At 40.3% G+C, this 19,104-nt stretch overlaps 1 protein-coding gene across 1 annotated transcript; it reads left to right on the forward strand.

The window, feature by feature from the left end:
- Window positions 1-1,065: 1,065 nt before the first annotated feature.
- On the forward strand, window positions 1,066-15,703 carry LOC103278065 (zinc finger protein RFP-like). The gene is made up of 7 exons (XM_062973627.1): window positions 1,066-1,502; window positions 3,210-3,305; window positions 6,543-6,773; window positions 10,013-10,035; window positions 10,161-10,279; window positions 12,260-12,292; window positions 14,983-15,703. The coding sequence occupies exons 1-7, from the start codon at window positions 1,095-1,097 to the stop codon at window positions 15,498-15,500; spliced, it is 1,428 nt and encodes a 475-aa protein (XP_062829697.1). The 5' UTR covers window positions 1,066-1,094; the 3' UTR covers window positions 15,501-15,703.
- The last annotated feature ends 3,401 nt before the right edge of the window (window positions 15,704-19,104 follow it).

Below are 19,104 nucleotides of genomic sequence, written 5' to 3' on the forward strand. Positions count from 1 at the left end.
ACATAATTTGTGGCAAGGCACAGGAGGTTCAACTCTGCAGTCCCTGTATTACATAAAACCCATTCAACACTATTTTCCTCTTGTATGAGTTTAACATCTTGGCCTATTGAGAAGTCAATGAAGCTTCAAAAGCTTAGATAATATATTTTATGATTTGTAGTTGATCCAATGATGATATTGTGACATGTAGATTTTGTATTTGGTTGTATTGTCCATCAATGAGAGGGGGGAAAGTTGAAGGAGGAGGAGGAATAATTAAGTGGGGAAGTGGTAGGAACTGAGTACAGAGGAAAGGAGGGAAGGAAATGTATTTATTGCCCACTGAAAAGGTGAAACACTTTGGAAAGATCTCCTGGGATAGTAGAATATAGGGATGGTGTCATTCTGTGCTTTAACTCTTAATGTCTGAAGAGTCTGGCACTACAATGCCTCTTCTGCTTCTGTCTTCGGAAAAACCTGAGAAAGGCAGCTTAAGCCTTGCAGATGCTGTTGGGTTGTGTCTCCTATCAGCCTCACTCAGCATAGTCAGTGATGAAGAGTGATGGAGGATTCAGTCCAATAAGATCTGTAAAAGCCTCAACTCATCTACACCTGCACTTGGTCCTTCATAACAGTAGCTATGTAAAGAAACTGAAATACTTCTTATGAGTTCATGATTGTGAATGTGTGATTACTGGTCACATTGTCCAAATGTCCAGTCATCATCCCCCAAAGCAATTACTGTATTTTATTCTCAGCTCATGAGTGGAAAATGGAATGTCGATGAACAGCAAACAAGATTTAAAGATGGACTGAAGGTAATCCCTAAAAATGTGGAATAAACTCCAAGTACTGGGAAGCCCTGGCCTTCAAATGTTCAAACTAGAGGTCAGCTGTTACCAAGAGTGCTGTGGGTTTTAAAGAGACATGAATAGAGGATGAAATATCTGGAGTCGATTTTTTTTGCTTCTTGGCAGGCGGTTGGACTGGATGGCCCATGAGGTGTCTTCCAACTCTATGATTCTATGAGTCAGTTCCAGAAAAGGAAACACCCAGTTCACAGAAAGTAAAACTGGCTGAGCTGCTCTCCTGTTCTTTCTTGCCAGGAAGAAGCCATGGCTGCTCCTGAAGATCTCCATGATGAACTGACTTGTCCCATTTGCCTGGACTATTTTGAGGACCCCGTCACCTTGGCAGAATGCGGGCACAATTTCTGCCGTTCCTGTCTGACCCAATGCCATAGAAGAAGAAGAAGAAAAGGTGCTTGTCCTCAATGCAGAAAACTCTTTCAGATAGAGAACCTCATTACAAACTGGCATCTGAAGAATGTGGTGGAGATTGCCATGAAAATGCAAGAAGGGAGAGGGAAGGAAGGAGGAGTCCGTGTCTGCAAGAAGCACCAGGAGCCCCTGAAGCTGTTCTGCAAAGAGGATGAAGTCCTCATCTGTGTGGTATGTGACAGAGCCAAGGCGCACAAGAACCACGAGGTCGTTCCTCTGGAAGAGGCTCCCCAGGACTACAAGGTCAGAAAGAAGGCACTCCAAAGCCTCATGGCATTTCCAAGGGTGCATCTACACTGTAGATATAATTCAGTTTGACCCTACCTGAACTGCTATGGCTTGGTGATGTGGAATCCTGGGAGCTGTCCTTTGGTGAGCCCCCAGCTCTCTTTGGCAGAGAAATTTGATGACCACAGCATTAAACCATGGCAGTTCAAGTGGGGTCAGGCTGCATCACTTAATTTCCTCTTGGCCATTCAAATCATTTTGGACTCGAGCATTGGTTCAAAGCTTGCTTGCATGCTGCAGTTCACACCATGTTGACTTGTATGATGCAGTTCAGTATGTTATTTAATTATTCTATAGTTTTTTTAATTGGCAGGTTTGTAAATGCTTTTTTGTAAGTTTCCCTGAGGTCATTTATATGTGTGTGTGGGAGGGGTGTATAAAGATTTCAATAAATAAGTAAGTCCATAACTGCACAAGGTGAAAGGGTCCCAGGCCATTCCACATAATGCTGAAAATCATGTTTTTGTTGTGGTGGCCTAAAGGAGTGACCTCTCTGGTGAAACTATGCAGATCCCCAGTGTGAGTGTTTTCACAGTCAACTAACATGGTTTTACTCAAACCATTTTAACACAGTTATATAGATATATAGCTGCCCTCAGTGTGTTTACCTTTAGCAAATCTATTATAAGGAGCTTATTACCAAGTTCTGCTCAAAGGGCATTTCCCTTTGCCTCTAAAATCACCCAGTGAGTTTTTATGACCAAGAAGAGATTCAAACCCTAGTCTCCAGATGTAAACCACTACATTAGGCTGACTGTGTTCAGATATATTTATTTCTAAGAATACTGACTTTATTTGTGACCGTATATAGGCAGCCCTGCACATTCTCTGGGATTAGGGGCACAGGACAACCTGTGAAAGTGGAAAAAACTATAAGTGAAAAATGTCTAGAAATATCTAGATCAGTGCTTCTCAACCTGTGGGTCCCAGATGGCAAACTGGCTGGGATTTCTGGGAGTTGTAGGCCAAAACACATGGGGACCCACAGGTTGAGAACCACTGGTCTACATCCTCTAGCATGATTTTGGGCAACATCATGTGGAGGTTCATTGGAGGGCTTTGAGAGAACATTTTCAACAAATTTGCAAAAGCCAACCACACAAATGTGAAGAGCTGACTGTATATAAAAAGAAACCTCAGATCTCCCATGTCCAGTTTTTGGTAGGGTTTACTCTGTGATATAGTTTTCCATTAAAGGTAATGGTAAAGGTTTCCCCCTGACATTAAGTCTAGTCATATCCGGTGCTCAAGAGCCGACGTTGTCCATAGACACCTCCAAGGTCATGTGGCTGGCATGACTGCATGGAGCGCCGTTACCTTCCCGCCAGAGCGGTATCTATTGATCTACACACATTTGCATGTTTTTGAACTGCTAGGTTGGCAGAAGCTGGGGCTAACAGCGGGAGCTCACTCCGCTCCCCGGATTCGAACTGGTGACCTTTCAGCCAGCAAGTTCAGCAGCTCAGTGGTTTAATCCACTGCACCACCGGGGGCTCCCACCAGGGGCTCTGTGATATTGTTTTCCATTAATTCAGGGGAACTGGAGGGCAGACGATATCATAATCTTGGGAGTTTCACAATGTGAGCCTTGCTGCTTTACATCATTGGATTAACCTTGGGGTTTTTAAGCCTACCAAACTGGAGCTTCTGTTTTGTCCTTAGGAAAAGATTGCAAGCTATCTGAAGAGTCTGAAGAAATTGCAAGAGGAAATGTGTGCATTTAAAACACAGACAGACACAGAAAGCCAAGTCCTGCTTGTAAGTAGTCTCAGGAACTGAAACTGATACTGTGAGTACTGACCACAAGACACCACCCTATGCTCTGCATCAACTGCAGGGTCAAGTTCTGAACAAATACAGGTGACCCTGGGTTGCATTCCTGAGCTCTCTGGGACTACATCCAAGAGACTCTTACCAGATGGGAGGTTGAAGGTGCACTCCTAATGTTGTAATATATATTTTGGCCTATCTTATTACTTAAGAGTAGGCAGAACATTTCGAATCACATTCGCTCAGAAACCTATGACATCTGCAGTCTACCCATCATCCAGCCTATTTCATTGTTCGCATGTCTTCTGTAATTAAGATGAATTGCAGGGTCCACAACACTGAACTGAACACTTTGTGTTGAAATTTATTTATTTATTTATTTATTTATTTATTTATTTACAGTATTTATATTCCACCCTTCTCACCCCGAAGGGGACTCAGGGCGGATCACATTGTACACATATAAGGCAAACATTCAATGCCATATGAACATAGAGACAGAGACAGAGATGCAGAGGCAATTTAACATTCTCTAGCTTCCAGCTTCCTGAGGGGATGCTCGATTCCGGCCACAGGGGGAACAGCTGCTTCCTCATCCACTGTGACATCTTGATGGATACTTCCTCATTCCAAATGGCTGCTGAACGATTTTTATGGTGTTGTAAATTAGTTAAATTTGCCTCCCCGCAAAGTGGTACCTAAATTCCTACTTGATAGATGCAACTATCTTTCGGTTGCTTAGGTCAACAACAAGCAGGGGCTATTTTTTTTAAATTGTCTGGTGCTCATTCCGACACGGGCTGGCCTCTAACTCATGACCTCTTGGTCAGAGTGATTTATTGCAGCTGGCTACTTAACCAGCTGCACCACAGCCTGGCTCCAAGTCCTTTCCATCTCTCTGTTCAATGGTGAAACTAAGACCTTGATAGAATTGTCAAGCTCTGCCAGCCAGAAAATCTCAAAGAGCATCCAGAAATCCATAGAATCACAAGTGTCATCTACACTGCCATATAATGCCGTCTGAAACCGTATTATATGGTCAGTATAGTAGACTCATATAAAGCAGTTTAATTGCACTGAACTGCATTATATGAGTCTACATTGAGTATAAAATGCACTTTCAAACTACATGACAGTATATGGCAGTGTAGATGGGGCCATAAAGACACCACAAGGACCATTCAGTCCAACCCCATTCTGCTCGATAGGAATAACCATGGAAACACTGTGAAATCCTGGGAAAGAACAGGAAGAAATCCCTGGATTTTCTTATCTATTTAATCAGGCCTCAGCTAATACGGTGAGGCAGGTAGATGTTTGCTAAGGCCAGATTTACAAAGAACTGGGAACAAAAGGGGATAAGAATGAGGTGTTTGCTGAAGTGAGAGAGAGTAGCCACAGATGTGTGACAAAGAATATAAAGTGTACGACACACAATCATCATGTTGTTGATGACCCCCCAACGATCTCTAGTTTCCAAAGGACATAATCAGATTGAGATAAAGTGGCATTCTCTCTTTTTCATGAAGTATTTCCAGCCTTTCCAGTAGCCTTTAATATTTTCCAAAAAGTCCATTTTCTCACTTTTACATTTTTTCGACACAGTTCTTTAATCTGCACTGGATTCCTTGTCTTTCTCTATCCTTGCTCTGTCTATCTGTGCTTATCTGCATTTGCGCTGATTCCCTGATGCGCACAAGTACATAATATGAACTTTAAAAGAACAAAACATAAACCCATATGAATTGCACAAGCAACACGCCACAATTCTGGAACTTTTATACATAGATACTATATTGTATTGGACTCTGTCCTTGAATGTAATAGAAGGCAAATGACATGAACTGCTTTTCTACTTCTGCCCAGCCAGGGCAGGTTTTTTTTGTTTGTTTGTTTGTTTGTTTGTTTTTCGTGTCAGGAGCAACCGGAGTTGCTTCTGGGGTGAGAGAATTGGCCGTCTGCAAGGACGTTGCCCAGGGGACGCCCGGATGTTTTGATGTTTTACCATCCTTGTGGGAGGCTTCTCTCATGTCCCCGCATGGAGCTGGAGCTGATAGAGGGAGCTCATCCACGCTCTCTCCGGGTGAGATTCGAACCTGGCAGCCTTCAGGTCAGCAACCCAACCTTCAAGTCACAAGGCTTTTATTCCCTAGGCCACCGGAGGCTCCATGCCAGGGCAGGGTGACTCAAGAGGAATTATTACTTGACAATACACTGCTCCGGAGATCTAGGCCAGCAAACACCCAGGACATTGTGCAAAGAGAACTCTGTTTGCCTGATGATCCCGAATAGACATCTCAGGACCTTCCCATTGTCTGTGCAGTAATCCATTCTTGGTCAAAAATGCATTAAAGTGTCTGTCGTTTGCCTTCACCTAGTGGATCCTGATCTCATTCTAGAACATTGACACTTAGCGGATATCTCCAGGCAATGGGCCTTCTCTTTTCGTGGCTCTTAGAAATCTAAATTTCAACTTCAATCTCAGGACTTCCTGTTACACCGTATTTTGCTCATCTTGGGGAAATGTGTGGCTGGTAAATGCCATGCCCACATCATTATTTAAGAATAATGAGAGCCAGGAAAATGTGAGTTTTGTTTGAATTTTTTTTCACCTGTGTAGAAACACCATAGTTAGTACTCAAATTACTCATTGGCAGGAGAGGGGTGGATGGGCAGCATCTTGCCCTTTCTAGGCAAAAGCAAACTGCTGCAAGCTGTTCCATATAACACATCTTCATCACTGATAACTTTTTCCATCAACACTACACTCTTAATGTTTCCTGGCAGTCATGTGTCCCCATTTTCACCTTTGAAATGTTCAAGAATATATTGGAAATGATCCAAATAATATTAAGGACACTGTTTGTTCCTTATACTTGGTGTGATACCTTTGTAAAGTCACAAATGAATTCTTATAGGTTTCTCCTATAAGTTAATTCATGCTGTTGAATTAACTTACAAGGCTCAACTTACAAACATGGGAACTGCAGTTTAACAAGGTCTTTAGCCTTCTCTAACAAAGAGTGCTGGTGCCTCACCAAACTACAATTCTCACAGTACCATAGCATTGAGCTATGGCAAATAAAGAGGGCGGGTGTCAAATGGCATTACTCTGCAGTGCAGATGCACCCCTCGCGTCCTCCTTTATATTACTTGCATTGATTGATGTAATTCCCTATTTTGACACCGCCCCCACCCTTTTCCCTTTATATTTATTCATTGCAGAAGCAAATAAAGACAAGTAGAGAAAAGACTCTAGTTGCATTCAAACAGCTGCACCAGTTTTTGGAAGAACAAGAGAAGCTTCTGCTCTCTCAGATGGAAGAAGTGGAAAAGGAGATTGAAAGCAAAAGGGACGAGCATATGGCCAACTTGTCAGAGGAACTCTCTGGTCTTGAAAATAGCATCAGGGAGATGGAGTTGAAGTGTCTTCAGCCAGCAAGTGAATTTCTGCAGGTAAGAGGAAAAGTGACTTTTGAAACTTTGTGTGCCTCTGTCATCTATACAAGGTGTGCTATGGATAGGTCTGTTAACATGATGGAGCACTGAAATGGAATCCCATGATGTATTGTGGACTGAAGACTTGTTCGATCCATATATGCAGGGGTGGGTTTTGTGGATTTGATTTTTTTTTTTGCAACTTTGATTGAAATCTTGCCATTCCAAGGAAGTTGACCATAGAGTCTTGCTGGAGGACCCAAAGGGCTCCTAGAGAAATCTTTCTCATGGAAAAAATACCAATTTGTTACTTGCACGTGAGTTTTTCCCACTTTCATGAGGACCGATGTCCCGAGTTTCAGCAAATGTGTTATGCCTCACTATATTTAGTGCTGTTGGACTCTTTTTAGGACCGGAGCTCTAGGGATGTGCACAATATATGTTTCTCGTTTCCTTCATGCATTTGTTTCATTTCAACCGTTCGTCTCCACAAAACAAATGACTACATTTTCGTATGCAAAGTTAGGTGACACAAAAATGAAAGCCGCACTGTCATCATACTTGCTTTTGTTTGCCTTTCATTTTGGCCGCGTAACAATAAGCAGATACTGACAGCTGATGTGTACCAATGGGTGTTAATAATCATATTAATATTAATAACAATAGTACTCTGGGAAAGACCCAAATGTTTTAAAAGTTGGTGGGCTAAAAGGGGTCAAAATACCCTCTGTGTGTGGCAATTTTCACCCCTCTATCCCAAAAACCCGGTAGGGGGTGAGCCTTAGAAGCCCTCCCATTGCTGCCAATGGTCCAAAATTTTTCATTTTTTTCGTAAGGAAGACAAAAATTCTATTCGTATAGGTGCCCCGTTTTCGGAAACGGGGACGAATACAAAACTGATACAAAACGAATGAAACTAAACCAGACAAACAGAGATTCCATAAAAATGCACACCACTACTGATCTCCTTGCAGGTGAGTATTGGACCAGGGTCCTACTATCGTGAGGGACCGCCTTTGAATTTTTACTAGAACCCTCATTTCCAGCAACTAAAGTCATATGCATCATAATAAAGCCGGCACAAAATAGTGAAGCAAACAAATGCATATAAGTGAACAATTAAGGAATAGATTTACACAAGGCTATCCTAAAAATTGTGATCAGGACTAGAAACAAATTTGCACACAAACCATCATAATGGGTTATCACATATATACACACACAATGTACATTTGTCTTTGCACTAGGGCTGTGCACAAATCTGTTTTTGAAAACAGGCTCTGGCTGTTCAAGCTCTTTCAACCGCCACCATTTTTTTGGCTGCCACAGACCATGCAGCTGCTGACCACGGCTACTTTTGGTTTCATTTGGCTACATGGGAAGCACAGAGAGACAGCCCCTCGCCCACACAGGGTTCCCTGTGGGCCCTGCCTGTTGAACCAATTAGAACAGAAGAAAGTGATGAAGTGTCTTTTAGTCAAGCTGGGCCTCCATTTTTCTATTGCAAGCAGGCTTCTGAGAGAGACAGAACATGCTCCAGTCTCTGGTAGTCTAAATGCCACTCGCAACTTTGCATCACTTGCCTTGCTTTTTGACCCAAATAGCAATAAATAAGTGTTTGCTTTCTAGATACATAAGAAATTGTCAACAATGATGCCCTTCACACAACAGAAACCTCAATGTGGGGCAGAGGTATCATCTTGCCATTTCTAAAACTGCCATAAAATGAAGAGGTAATTTATGCCTTTTTAAAATAATGACCAATGCTCCTTCACGTCGTATGGCTCCCTCTGAAATAAGTATTTTGAAAGGGTGCCTTAGCTCAGCTTTATTGAAAGGGTGTTGAGGAGAAACAATGCCAGAAAGGGTGGTTTCTAAGTCTCATGCCTTAAACCCAGGTCTTATTGAAGGATATAAGGAGAAAGGATCCCAGAAAGGGTGATTTCTTTAGCCTTAAACCCAGGTGTTATTGAAGGATATAAGGAGAAAGGATCCCAGAAAGGGTGATTTCTTAAGTCTGATTCCTTAAACCCAGGTCTAGTTGAAGGATAAGAGGAGAAAAAAATGATGGAAAGGGGAGCCTGGGAAGTTCCCCCATTGCCGGCAATGGGACGGATCTTCCTGGAACAAATCAGATCTTTTGGCTGCCAGATCGAAACATTATTTATTTATTTATTTATTTCTATCCCACTTTTCTCCCATGGGTGGCATTCAAAGCGGCTTACAACATATAAAATTCATACAAATACATCCAACCACAATACATAATCAGATTAAAACATCATATTCCAATATAAAAACCTGATTAACATATCAAATAAAACAATTTTTAAAACATATCCATAACCTCCGGTTATTTTGCCCACCATAATTCAGGATGCTCCTTTAAAAACGGATTGGGGGGCACCAAAATCTAGACACTGAAAATGGCACGGACTTTAGCTAAATTGCACATCCCTACTTTGCACATCTGATGAAGGTAGAGAGTGTATGCCATAATTTGTTGGGCCAAAAATGACATTGTGGTTTTAAATACTCCCCATGCATCATGGACATCTGCAAAGTGTTGGATTTTTGAGACCCTTTTGTCCACCAAATGTTCTTGAGTTCTCTGGTCCTTCTTTGGACAGCTGCCATGATTCAATAGCATTGAGCCATGGGTTCAAATGGGTTAAACTGCATTCATTCTGCAGTGTATATGCACCCCCAGACACTGAGTCAGTGTGGTGTAGTGGTCTGGGTTCTCAACTATAATTCTGGGAAACCAGCGTTCAAATTCCAACTTGCCATTCCAACCCACTGAATGGCAAGTCACAGTCTAAGAATGGCCATGACAAAAACCATTCTGGACAAATCTTATCAAGAAAGTAAGTAAGAAACAGCCTTACATACAGCTTTGATGCCTCAACCATGGTGATAAGTACATTCATCACTGCTCTTTGGGAAACAGTAGCTCTATTCTTTTAAGCTACTGTTTTGCATACTCCATAATAGGGCTCCTTTTCTCTGCATTGAAGTGTCTGTGCATGCGTTTGCATTTGCCTTCCTACTAAAATTAATATTACATATACGTATTACCATCTGGTTTTACAAATGTATCTTCTTTCTTTCAGTATTTGCGTGTTTATAAGTGGAGGGCTCTTTTGCTTTGTGTTTCATTCCAGTTGATCAGCTGTGCTTGAGCAGTAAATCACGATGTTTCATCCACACTGTAACCAAATCAACAACAAAATTTGTCTCTTTTTCTCTCTCCCTAGGATATTAAAACCACACTGCAAAGGTAAGCAGAAAATTCTATACATAATGACATTACATAAAATATCAAGTTTCACTTGCCATTTCTGGAAAGATAACTAGATATAGGCTAGCTGTTCAGAGTGGTGAATTAACATAACTTTCTTTCAGGTGTGAAGCAAGAAAGGAGTTCAGGAAACCTGTTATTTTTCCTCTTGAGCTGAAGTGGAAGATCTGTGACTATGGAGATAAAGTTCTGTGTCTGGAACGTATCATGAAGCAAATCAGAGGTAAAAAAAAAATGCCTGCAAGAATAAGGAATCTATGGACATTTAAGGTCCCTTCCACACAGCTGAATAAAATCCCACATTATCTGCTTTGAAATATATGGCAGTGTGGACTCAGATAATCCATCTCAAAGCAGATATTGTGGGATTTTCTGCCTTGATTTTCTGGGTTATATGGCTGTGTGGAAGGGCCCTTTGTGTTATGTAAAGAAATACTTCCATTTCGCTCTGAGAAGGGCTCCGGCAACCTTAGCTCAGAATGGCAGCAATGTACTTGTGTGAATGTCAAAATATTTACATATGTGAAGAGATGCAAAACTTCAATCTTGGAAATCAGGTTAATAGCATCTGGATAAGAATTAAGGGAACAAGAACTGAAAAAGATGTAGTTGTGGGAGTCTCCTACAGACCTCCAAGCCAGATGGAAGAAGTAGATGAAATCTTCCTTGACCAGATGGCCAACATGCAGAAAGAAGAGATGAACTGGTAATAGGGAATTTCAACTACTCTGGTTTTTGTTGGTAAGCAAACTTTGCCAAGTGTACAAAGTCCAACAAATTCTTCACTTTCCTTGCAGATAATTTAATTGTTCAGAAGATAGAAGAGGCCACAAGGGGATCACTTATTCCTGATCTGATCCTAATCAACAGTGAGGATCTGATCAATGGAGTGGAAGTAGTGGGACCCTTAGGGGGGAGTGACCATGTTGTGATAAAAGGAAGGGTGAATCTAAGGGAGCTTCCACACAGCCATATAACCCAGAATATCAAGGCAGATAATCCACAATATCTGCTTTGAACTGGACTATCTGAGTCCACACTGGTATATAATCCAGTTCAATGTGGTTTTTACACAGATGTGTGGAAGAGGCCTAAGAGAAGTCAAACATTCATTCTAGAGTTTAGGAGAGCAGAGAGGGAATTTAAGGAAATACTGAGTGTGATTCAATGGACAGGAATACTGAAAGAGAAGGGAGTTAATGATGGATGGGAGTTTCTTAAAAGTAAGATACTGAAGGCACAATTGCAAACAGTGCCAGCAAGGAGAAAAAAATAGGAGAAGTGTAAAACAACCAGAATAGATGTCCAAATAACGTTAACTGAGCTAAGATTTAAAAGAAACATGCAATCCACAAGAAATGGAAAAGGGGGATTCAAACAAATCACCAAAATATGGAGGGAAAAGGTTTATAAAGCTAAGGCACAAAATGAGCTCAGGATTACTAGAAACATTAAAACCAATGAAAAGGGTTTCTTTGATTATTTCAGTAGAAAAAGGAAGAAAAAAGAAATGGTAGGATCTCTGAATGAAGAAGATGGTGAAATGCTAACAGGAGAAAGGGAAAAGGCAGAGCTGATCAACAATTTATTTCTTTTTTATTCAAGAGAACAAAGTTACAAACAATAACAAACAGAAACATGTTGTTGTTGTAGTTTACAATCTCTGTGTCAATTCCTTATTTTCTCCTTCCAGTTTACTCCCCATCTCTCATTGTTCTTGTTTCTTCCTTGTTTTCTTCTTTGAGTGCATGGCATGATTGACCAAATTTTTACTCGGTAGCCTCAACTATTTTTACAACTCTTTTAAATAACCAATACAGTTTTATGCTGATATATTTGCATAGATGCAGCCTTTGATTGTATTTCTTTTAAGATTGTCTTCTCTTGAGATCTTTTCATACAGAGTAGGCAAGACATTTGAGTTTTAGGATTACCTGCCCTCTTTCTTGTGGTGCTAATTTCAGTGATGTTTGAAACCAGACTTTTGTTTTCAAGATCCAGGAGCAGTTAGGAATGTTGAAAGAATTCACATTAGAATTCACATAAACAAATCTGCATACTTGCAAAGATATAGCATTTCAGAGATTTCAGCTAAAACATGTAGATAACCATTATATTGTTATACCTATGTAGTCATTTTAGACACAGGAGTTGTAACACCTAACATTGTGGAATATTACCTTTCTTCCTTTTCCTTCCACAGTCAAGCTAATACTTGGATTTCCACTGCAGAAAGGTAAAATTTGGATGCACCAATTATCACAAAGGAAGAGGGTCTTCTGGCTTTGATGGTCTTGGAATAATATCAACATCTATTTAGCCTTTGTCTTGGTTTGGAAAGAACCTCCGGCCCAGGCGAAGAGTCATTCCACCAGAGCTATGGCTGTGATGGAATGTCTCCATGACATTTGCAGAGCTGCCACCTGCTTGTGGATGTTGACTTGTTTTAATTAATTAATATGCAGCCTTCTTGAGACATTACAGGATAGATGTAAGGTCCAAGGCAGATTTTGGGAGAGCTGTTCTCTTTTCTGTCACATGACACTCTCTCCTACTTTGATAAGTAGCTTGCTAGCCTCCCATTTGTGTGAGTCACAGAAAGTGTGAAGAAGAGAAACTTGTTTACCTTAAACTGTAGTTCTTCAAGTGGTCATCTATGAACTCACACAGCCCCATCTGTTCTCACCTCCCTGTATCTTGCTCTCCTTTGTTTTTTGGCTGCTGCATTGGCATCTAGGAAATAGGGAATTGAGCATGCTGGTCATTGGTACAGAGAATGGGAGGTACCATATCACATACCCATGACCAGCATGGCTCCTGCTCAAATTCCTCAAATTCCTGGATTCCAAGGCACACAAAGAGTGGGACACTGCAAGGTGGAGATGAGCTATATGTAGATGATCAGACACAAGCCACAGTTATAGGTTAGCAACCTGTTCTTCCCTCTCCTTCAACATCCACTTGTTGAAAAGCAAATCTGCAGCCTAACAAAGTCCCTGGAACAAAAAACACCGTTTGTGTGGAACCCTGTCCTCCCATTCCCCTGTACGGATACAGAATTACACCACATTTGAAGAACTGGGGGTTGAGATAGTGATGAAGCAGCTTTTCACTCATGCATTTCTTGTATGTGCAGGGAGCACAAGTACAGCAGGTATAGAAGTAAAATGGGAGAAATGAGGAATGCAGTTCCTATCTCTTACAAAAGCACTTGAGAATTATCTTAGGGGCTCATGCTAAACACACTATTATATTTCCAAACATCTTTATTTGTTCAAATATTTCTATTTTTTTGAGATATTGCATCAAACATACAACCATCTATGGACAGGCTGCAAGCAGTAAAAGTAACTATTTTATAAATCTTTTAGATTTAGATTTATAAAAAATTAAAATAATTTAGATTTATAAAATAATTTATAAACAATTGAACACTGGTTGAGATCCTGCATGGGACACATGGAAGCCTAAATATTTAAAAGGCGTTGCATTCCATTTGACATTAGAAGCTAAGCAGGGCCATCCCTGGTTAATATTTGGATGAAAAGCCACCAGTGAATCCCAGGTATGAAGGCTCTATTTCATGGGAAGGAACATGTGAAACTACCTGTAACAGAGCAAGGGGTAAAGAGGGCCCTGTCTTTAGAAAAACTAAATTATCTGCTCCCACATTAAAGGAAGCCTATGGGAGGCTGAAACACCCGCCATTAAATAACAACCAGCTCAGTAATTGTGTTGTCGAAGGCTTTCATGGCCGGGATCACAGGGTTGTTATATGTCTTTCGGGCTGTGTGGCCATGTTCCAGAAGTATTCTCTCCTGACGTTTCGCCCACATCTATAGCAGGCATCCTCAGAGGTTGTGTGGCATGGATAAACTAGGCAAGGCAAGGAAAAAATATATATCTGTGGAGAGTCCAGGGTGTGGCAAGAATCCTTTGTCACTGGGAAGCCAGCATTAATGTTTCAGTTAATCACCCTAATTAGCATTGGAAAGGTTTTGTCTCTTGCCTGGAGGGCATCCTTTGTTCAGTCATTAGCGTCCTTGGGTCTCCTCTGCCCTCTGTTGGTTCCCATCTACTGTTTTGATTTTAGAGTTTTTTTTAATATTGGTAGCCAGATTTTGTTTATTTTCATGGTTTCCTCCTTTTTGTTGAAGTTGTCCACATGCTTGTGGATTTCAATGGCTTCACTGTGTAGTTTTGCCTAGTTTATCCATGCCACACAGCCTCTGAGGATGCCTGCCATAGATGTGGGTGAAACGTCAGGAGAGAATACTTCTGGAACATGGCCACACAGCCCGAAAGACATACAACAACCCAACTCGGTAATTGAGAGGAATGTGAGATCCTTAAACATTGTTCATGTTTCATTAACTTGTAGCCCTGAATTGACCTTAAATGTTAAAGGCGTCTTGATTAGTGTCACCTCAGTGAAGTATCCCACAGTCAAATAATTCACAAGCTGTAGATAGGTAAGAAGAAAAAGGCAGGAAAGGGCATGGTGTACAAAAAGCTCACAGTGCCCATCTGGACAGAGGAAAATGATGCCATAGATCTTGCCCAGGAGTGTGCTCAAAGGGGACTACTAGTCTACACTATGGACTCATTCACACTGCACAATTATAGTGCTATGGTTCTGCTCTTACTGCTATGGCAACATTCTGCAGAATTTTGGAATTTGCCATTGAGATAAAGGTATTTTGAAGTATCAGTTGCAGAGCCTCCAGAAACTGCATGCATGCTATAAGCAAGTCTGGCTCCCATTTGGGAGCTAAGCAGGATATAAATCAAAGACAATTAACTGCAATGGATGGAAATCCTACTGAATTGAGAGTGAGAGTAATGAATGTGTGAATAGTGTCTTAGTGATTCATCTGGCTGGTGATTCTTTATCTTTTCCTCCTCTTCTCTCTCCATTCCCAACAGCAAATGTAACTCTGGATCCAGACACAGCTTATCCTAAACTCATCCTGTCTGAGGACCGTAAAAATGTAACATATGGAGACATATATCAAAACCTTCCTGACAATGTGGAGAGGTTTAACAAACTTGCTGCTGTCCTAGGACGTCAAGGATTTACATCAGGCAGACATTTCTGGGAAATCTGTGTGGGAGAGGAGGATGAGTGGCTGGCAGGTGTTGCCAAAAAGTCTATGAAGAGAAAGGGTGACATTGCCTATGGGCCTGAGGGGGGAATCTGGGCTATTGGGAAGTGGGGTGGTGCATACAGAGTTACTAACAGTCCTCATTACTCAACTGTGTCTCTGAACAGTGAGCTCAAAAGAATCCGAGTGTCTCTGAACTATGCTGGAGGTCAAGTGGCCTTTTATGATGCTGATACAGGAGCCCATCTCTATTCATTCTCTGTGGCTTCATTCACAGGAGAGACACTTCTTCCTTTTTTTAATGTGTACAAAAAAGGCTGTGTGAGCATTTCTCATTAATGTAGGTAAACAAGTTGTCCACAAATCCTGGAAGATTACGAAATGGATTAATTCTATGGATTTATCTCCTGTAAAGGGCAGAAGTAGTGCTTTAGTGCAGTGGTTCCCAAACTGTGTTCTGTGGAATCCTAGGATGCCGCAAAAGCATAGTAGGGCCTCCACAAAAAAATCTTAAAAATCAAATTTAGAAAAGATTTTAAAATAAAACCGCAACAAACCTATTTGATTTAAAAGAAAAGGAAATCACAGATAATATCCAAAGACCTTTTTGACTCATGCTTACACCAAAAATGAATTTAGAAGTTGCTTGAATGCTGCCCCACATTTACATATACAACTGCCAAGCAGAAAGCCCAATTTCAAAATATTTTAAGTACAAAAATGAGACATTAGGTATATATCAATATTTTGTACAATATTTAATTGTACAAAAAAGATTCATGATTATATTTTAAATATTTTCTCTCCATTTCTAAACCCTGCACATTATACAAAATAACAGGCAATAGGAATTGATGAAAAATGGAAAAGCTTTGTAGATTTACAATGCTTATTTTAAAAATAGGGATAAAGTAGGGTTCCATGGGTGGGAGGACGTTCTCTGAACGGTTCTATGAAAAGGTTTGGGAACCGCTGCTTTTGTGGTAAAATTATGGGTTTTTCATTCATTCAATGAGATAATAGGATGTTTGAAACATCAAGGGTTCCTTTTGTTTGTATGTTGTAACATTTATATGTTATTCCCACCCCCACCCCCCAAATTAAACTTAGATCATATAATGGCACCAGAAATATTTTGTTGGACATTTGTGTAAAACACTGGAGGGTAATATAGGTTACCTTTTTGCTACATGATAACAGCAGCAATAACTTTGTTTGCTCAAACATGGGAATGGAACAAGACACTGACAACGGAGGAATGAATTGTTAAGTTTGCAGAGTGGCCCAAATGGCCAAATTAACATGAGGGCTGAAGGGTAAAGCAACTGAAGATTTTCTTTCACAATTAGAAACTGTTTATAGTTTTTTTGAGTAATAACTTTAACAATGTAATTCATGGCTATGGATATTAGTAATTTTAGTAAGATTGTTTATCTACTTTTGTTTATCTATCAATGTACTACAATGTACTACAATGCATACAATATTACAAATAATACATTACAATGTTATTACAATCAGAAGGTATACAATTGTTATTGAATATTACATTGCTTATGTTAAAAATCAATTAAAGAAAGAAAACTTACATGGTATGATGTTGAATTGTGTATGAAACTTCTGAGAGAATGTGGGCATAGCCGTCAAACTCGTATGCATGAAATGTCAGGCACGCAAATTTTTTATAATAAGGCCCTCAGTTCTACTTTTCTTGATTATCCGAGTTATTTGGAGTACTGTATCTCTTTTTATGAGCCCATGAGTTTGGGTCCAAGCTACCAATAGTATCACCTTCTCTTGTATTTATTTATTTATTTGTCATATTTATACCCCGCCCTTCTCACCCCGAAAGGGACTCACAGCGGCTCACGTATATATCAGCAACAGTCCGATGCCATATAACATACATCAGCAAATAACTAACTATACATTAAAAACCAACAGTTAAAAACATGTCAACACATTAAAATCAATTTTAAAACCACCCAATCCAATATCATAGTCCAAGGTCTAGTTATCATTGCACCATTCCATATTCACATTATTGTGCTGAAGATTTTTATCCAAAAGCTTGGTCCTACATCCACATCTTCAGGTTTTTTTCCTGAAAGTCAGGAGGGAGGGAGGCAATCTGATTTCATTAGGGGGAGAGTTCCACAGGTGAAGGGCCACCACTGGGAAGGCCCTGTCTCTCATCCCGACCAGTTGCGCCTGTGAAGACGGCGGGACCGAGAGCAGGGCCTCCTCAGATGATCTTAACGTCCAAGATGGTTACAATCTAAGACAGGGGTCCGCAAACTAAGGCCCGGGGGCCGGATGCGGCCCTCCAAGGTCATTTACCTGGCCCCCGCCCTCATTTATAATATAATATTTTTATATCAGTTTTAATAATATAATATATTGTATAGACATATGATATTGATAATAATATTATCATTTTATACAATAGAATACTAATAATAATACCATATAATAATATTAATTATATGTTATATATTACATATAATATTATAGTATAGTGGTATAGTTCAATATAGTAATATACAATGCTAATATTGTGCTATGCTAATAATATAATATATTGTATGTACATACAGCTGCTCTGAATTCCCTTCAGGGTGAGAAGGGTGGGATATAAATGTAGTAAATAAATGTAGTAAATGAATAAATAAATAATTTTGGACTTAGGCTTGCCCAGAGTCTGAAATAACTTGAAGACACACAACAACAACAATCCTAATTTACCTGACTATCTCATTGGCCAGAAGGAGGCCCACACTTCCTATTGAAATCCTGATAGGTTTATGTTGGTTAAAATTATTTTCATTTTTAAATATTGTATTGGTCTTTCATTGTTATTGTTGTTGTTTTGCACTACAAATAAGATATGTGCAGTGTGCATAGGAATTTGTTCATTTTTTTTTTCAAATGATAATTCGGCCCCTCAACAGTCTGAAGGATTGTGGACCGGCCCTCTGCTTTAAAAGTTTGAGGACCCCTGATCTAAGAGGTTAATCTGTTTCGAACACTTGGGTCCTCTGAAGGGCATTGACTCCATCCTGCCAGAACCCTTCTGGTGACCATCACTCAGAGGACCTTTTCATCGGCCACCCCAAGACTGTGGAATGATCTGCTGGAAGACATTTGACTGTCGGAATTTAAGACACAATTGAAAACCCATCTGTTCCAGCCGGCCTACCCAGTGAATTTTAAGTTGTGAATTTTAATCTGGATGTTATTACTGAATTTAAACTTGCAGTTTAATTTTGTGTACCTTGTTGTATATCTTTTAATAGTGTTTATCTCTTGTTTTAATGGTACTGTATCCCGCTTGAAGCCACAGGAATAGGTGGGTAATAAATTATTAATAGTAGTAATAGTAGTAGTAGTAGTAGCCCCTTCTATCTATTCCACCTCCTTTTCAAATTTATGTAGTGGGTGTAACAGATTTGTCTTGCCTAAGGAAAAGTTAGTGTGTGGCCTACCCTGAGGAGTTGGTTTGCGAGCAGCCATTTTGTAAAAAAAAAAAGAACTAGGCAGACATTTTGTGTGGCTCCTTAGTAACAGAAGCCGGGGGGAGCTAGATTGCCGCTATTTGCATGAAGCAGCCTGATTGGCCAGATGCAAATAAACATGCTAAGGCACGAGAGAGGGGCAGAGCTAAAACATCTGTTAGTTCAGTTAGGCCTGAAATTCTAGTGAATTGAGAGTTGGAAGCATTTCACTCTCTTCTCTAAACCTCAAAGTAATAAAAAAGAGTTCCTCAAAAAGGGTTACAGCAGGAAAAAAAAAGTCTCCCCCTCAGTGTCTCTTTACATCGCATGTGTGCACGCACTCGCATAAGTGTCAATGGAAGCAGCAGTTGGGGTCTTGTAATAGAGATCACCCCCTGCCTGGTCATGAAGTTCGACTAGAGAGATGGGCCGAAACTAACAAAATGAAG

This window comes from Anolis carolinensis, chromosome 2 (assembly GCF_035594765.1).
Source record: "Anolis carolinensis isolate JA03-04 chromosome 2, rAnoCar3.1.pri, whole genome shotgun sequence".
NCBI classification, from domain to species: domain Eukaryota; kingdom Metazoa; phylum Chordata; class Lepidosauria; order Squamata; family Dactyloidae; genus Anolis; species Anolis carolinensis.

What these genes read in the sequence shown, in the direction of transcription:
- LOC103278065 (XM_062973627.1), top strand. Translation starts at nt 1,095, where the DNA reads ATGGCTGCTCCTGAAGATCTCCATGATGAACTGACTTGTCCCATTTGC. An exon ending in TATCATGAAGCAAATCAGAG is followed by an intron (nt 10,280 to 12,259) that starts GTAAAAAAAAAA and finishes TTCCTTCCACAG; the next exon opens with TCAAGCTAATACTTGGATTT. An exon ending in TGGATTTCCACTGCAGAAAG is followed by an intron (nt 12,293 to 14,982) that starts GTAAAATTTGGA and finishes CATTCCCAACAG; the next exon opens with CAAATGTAACTCTGGATCCA.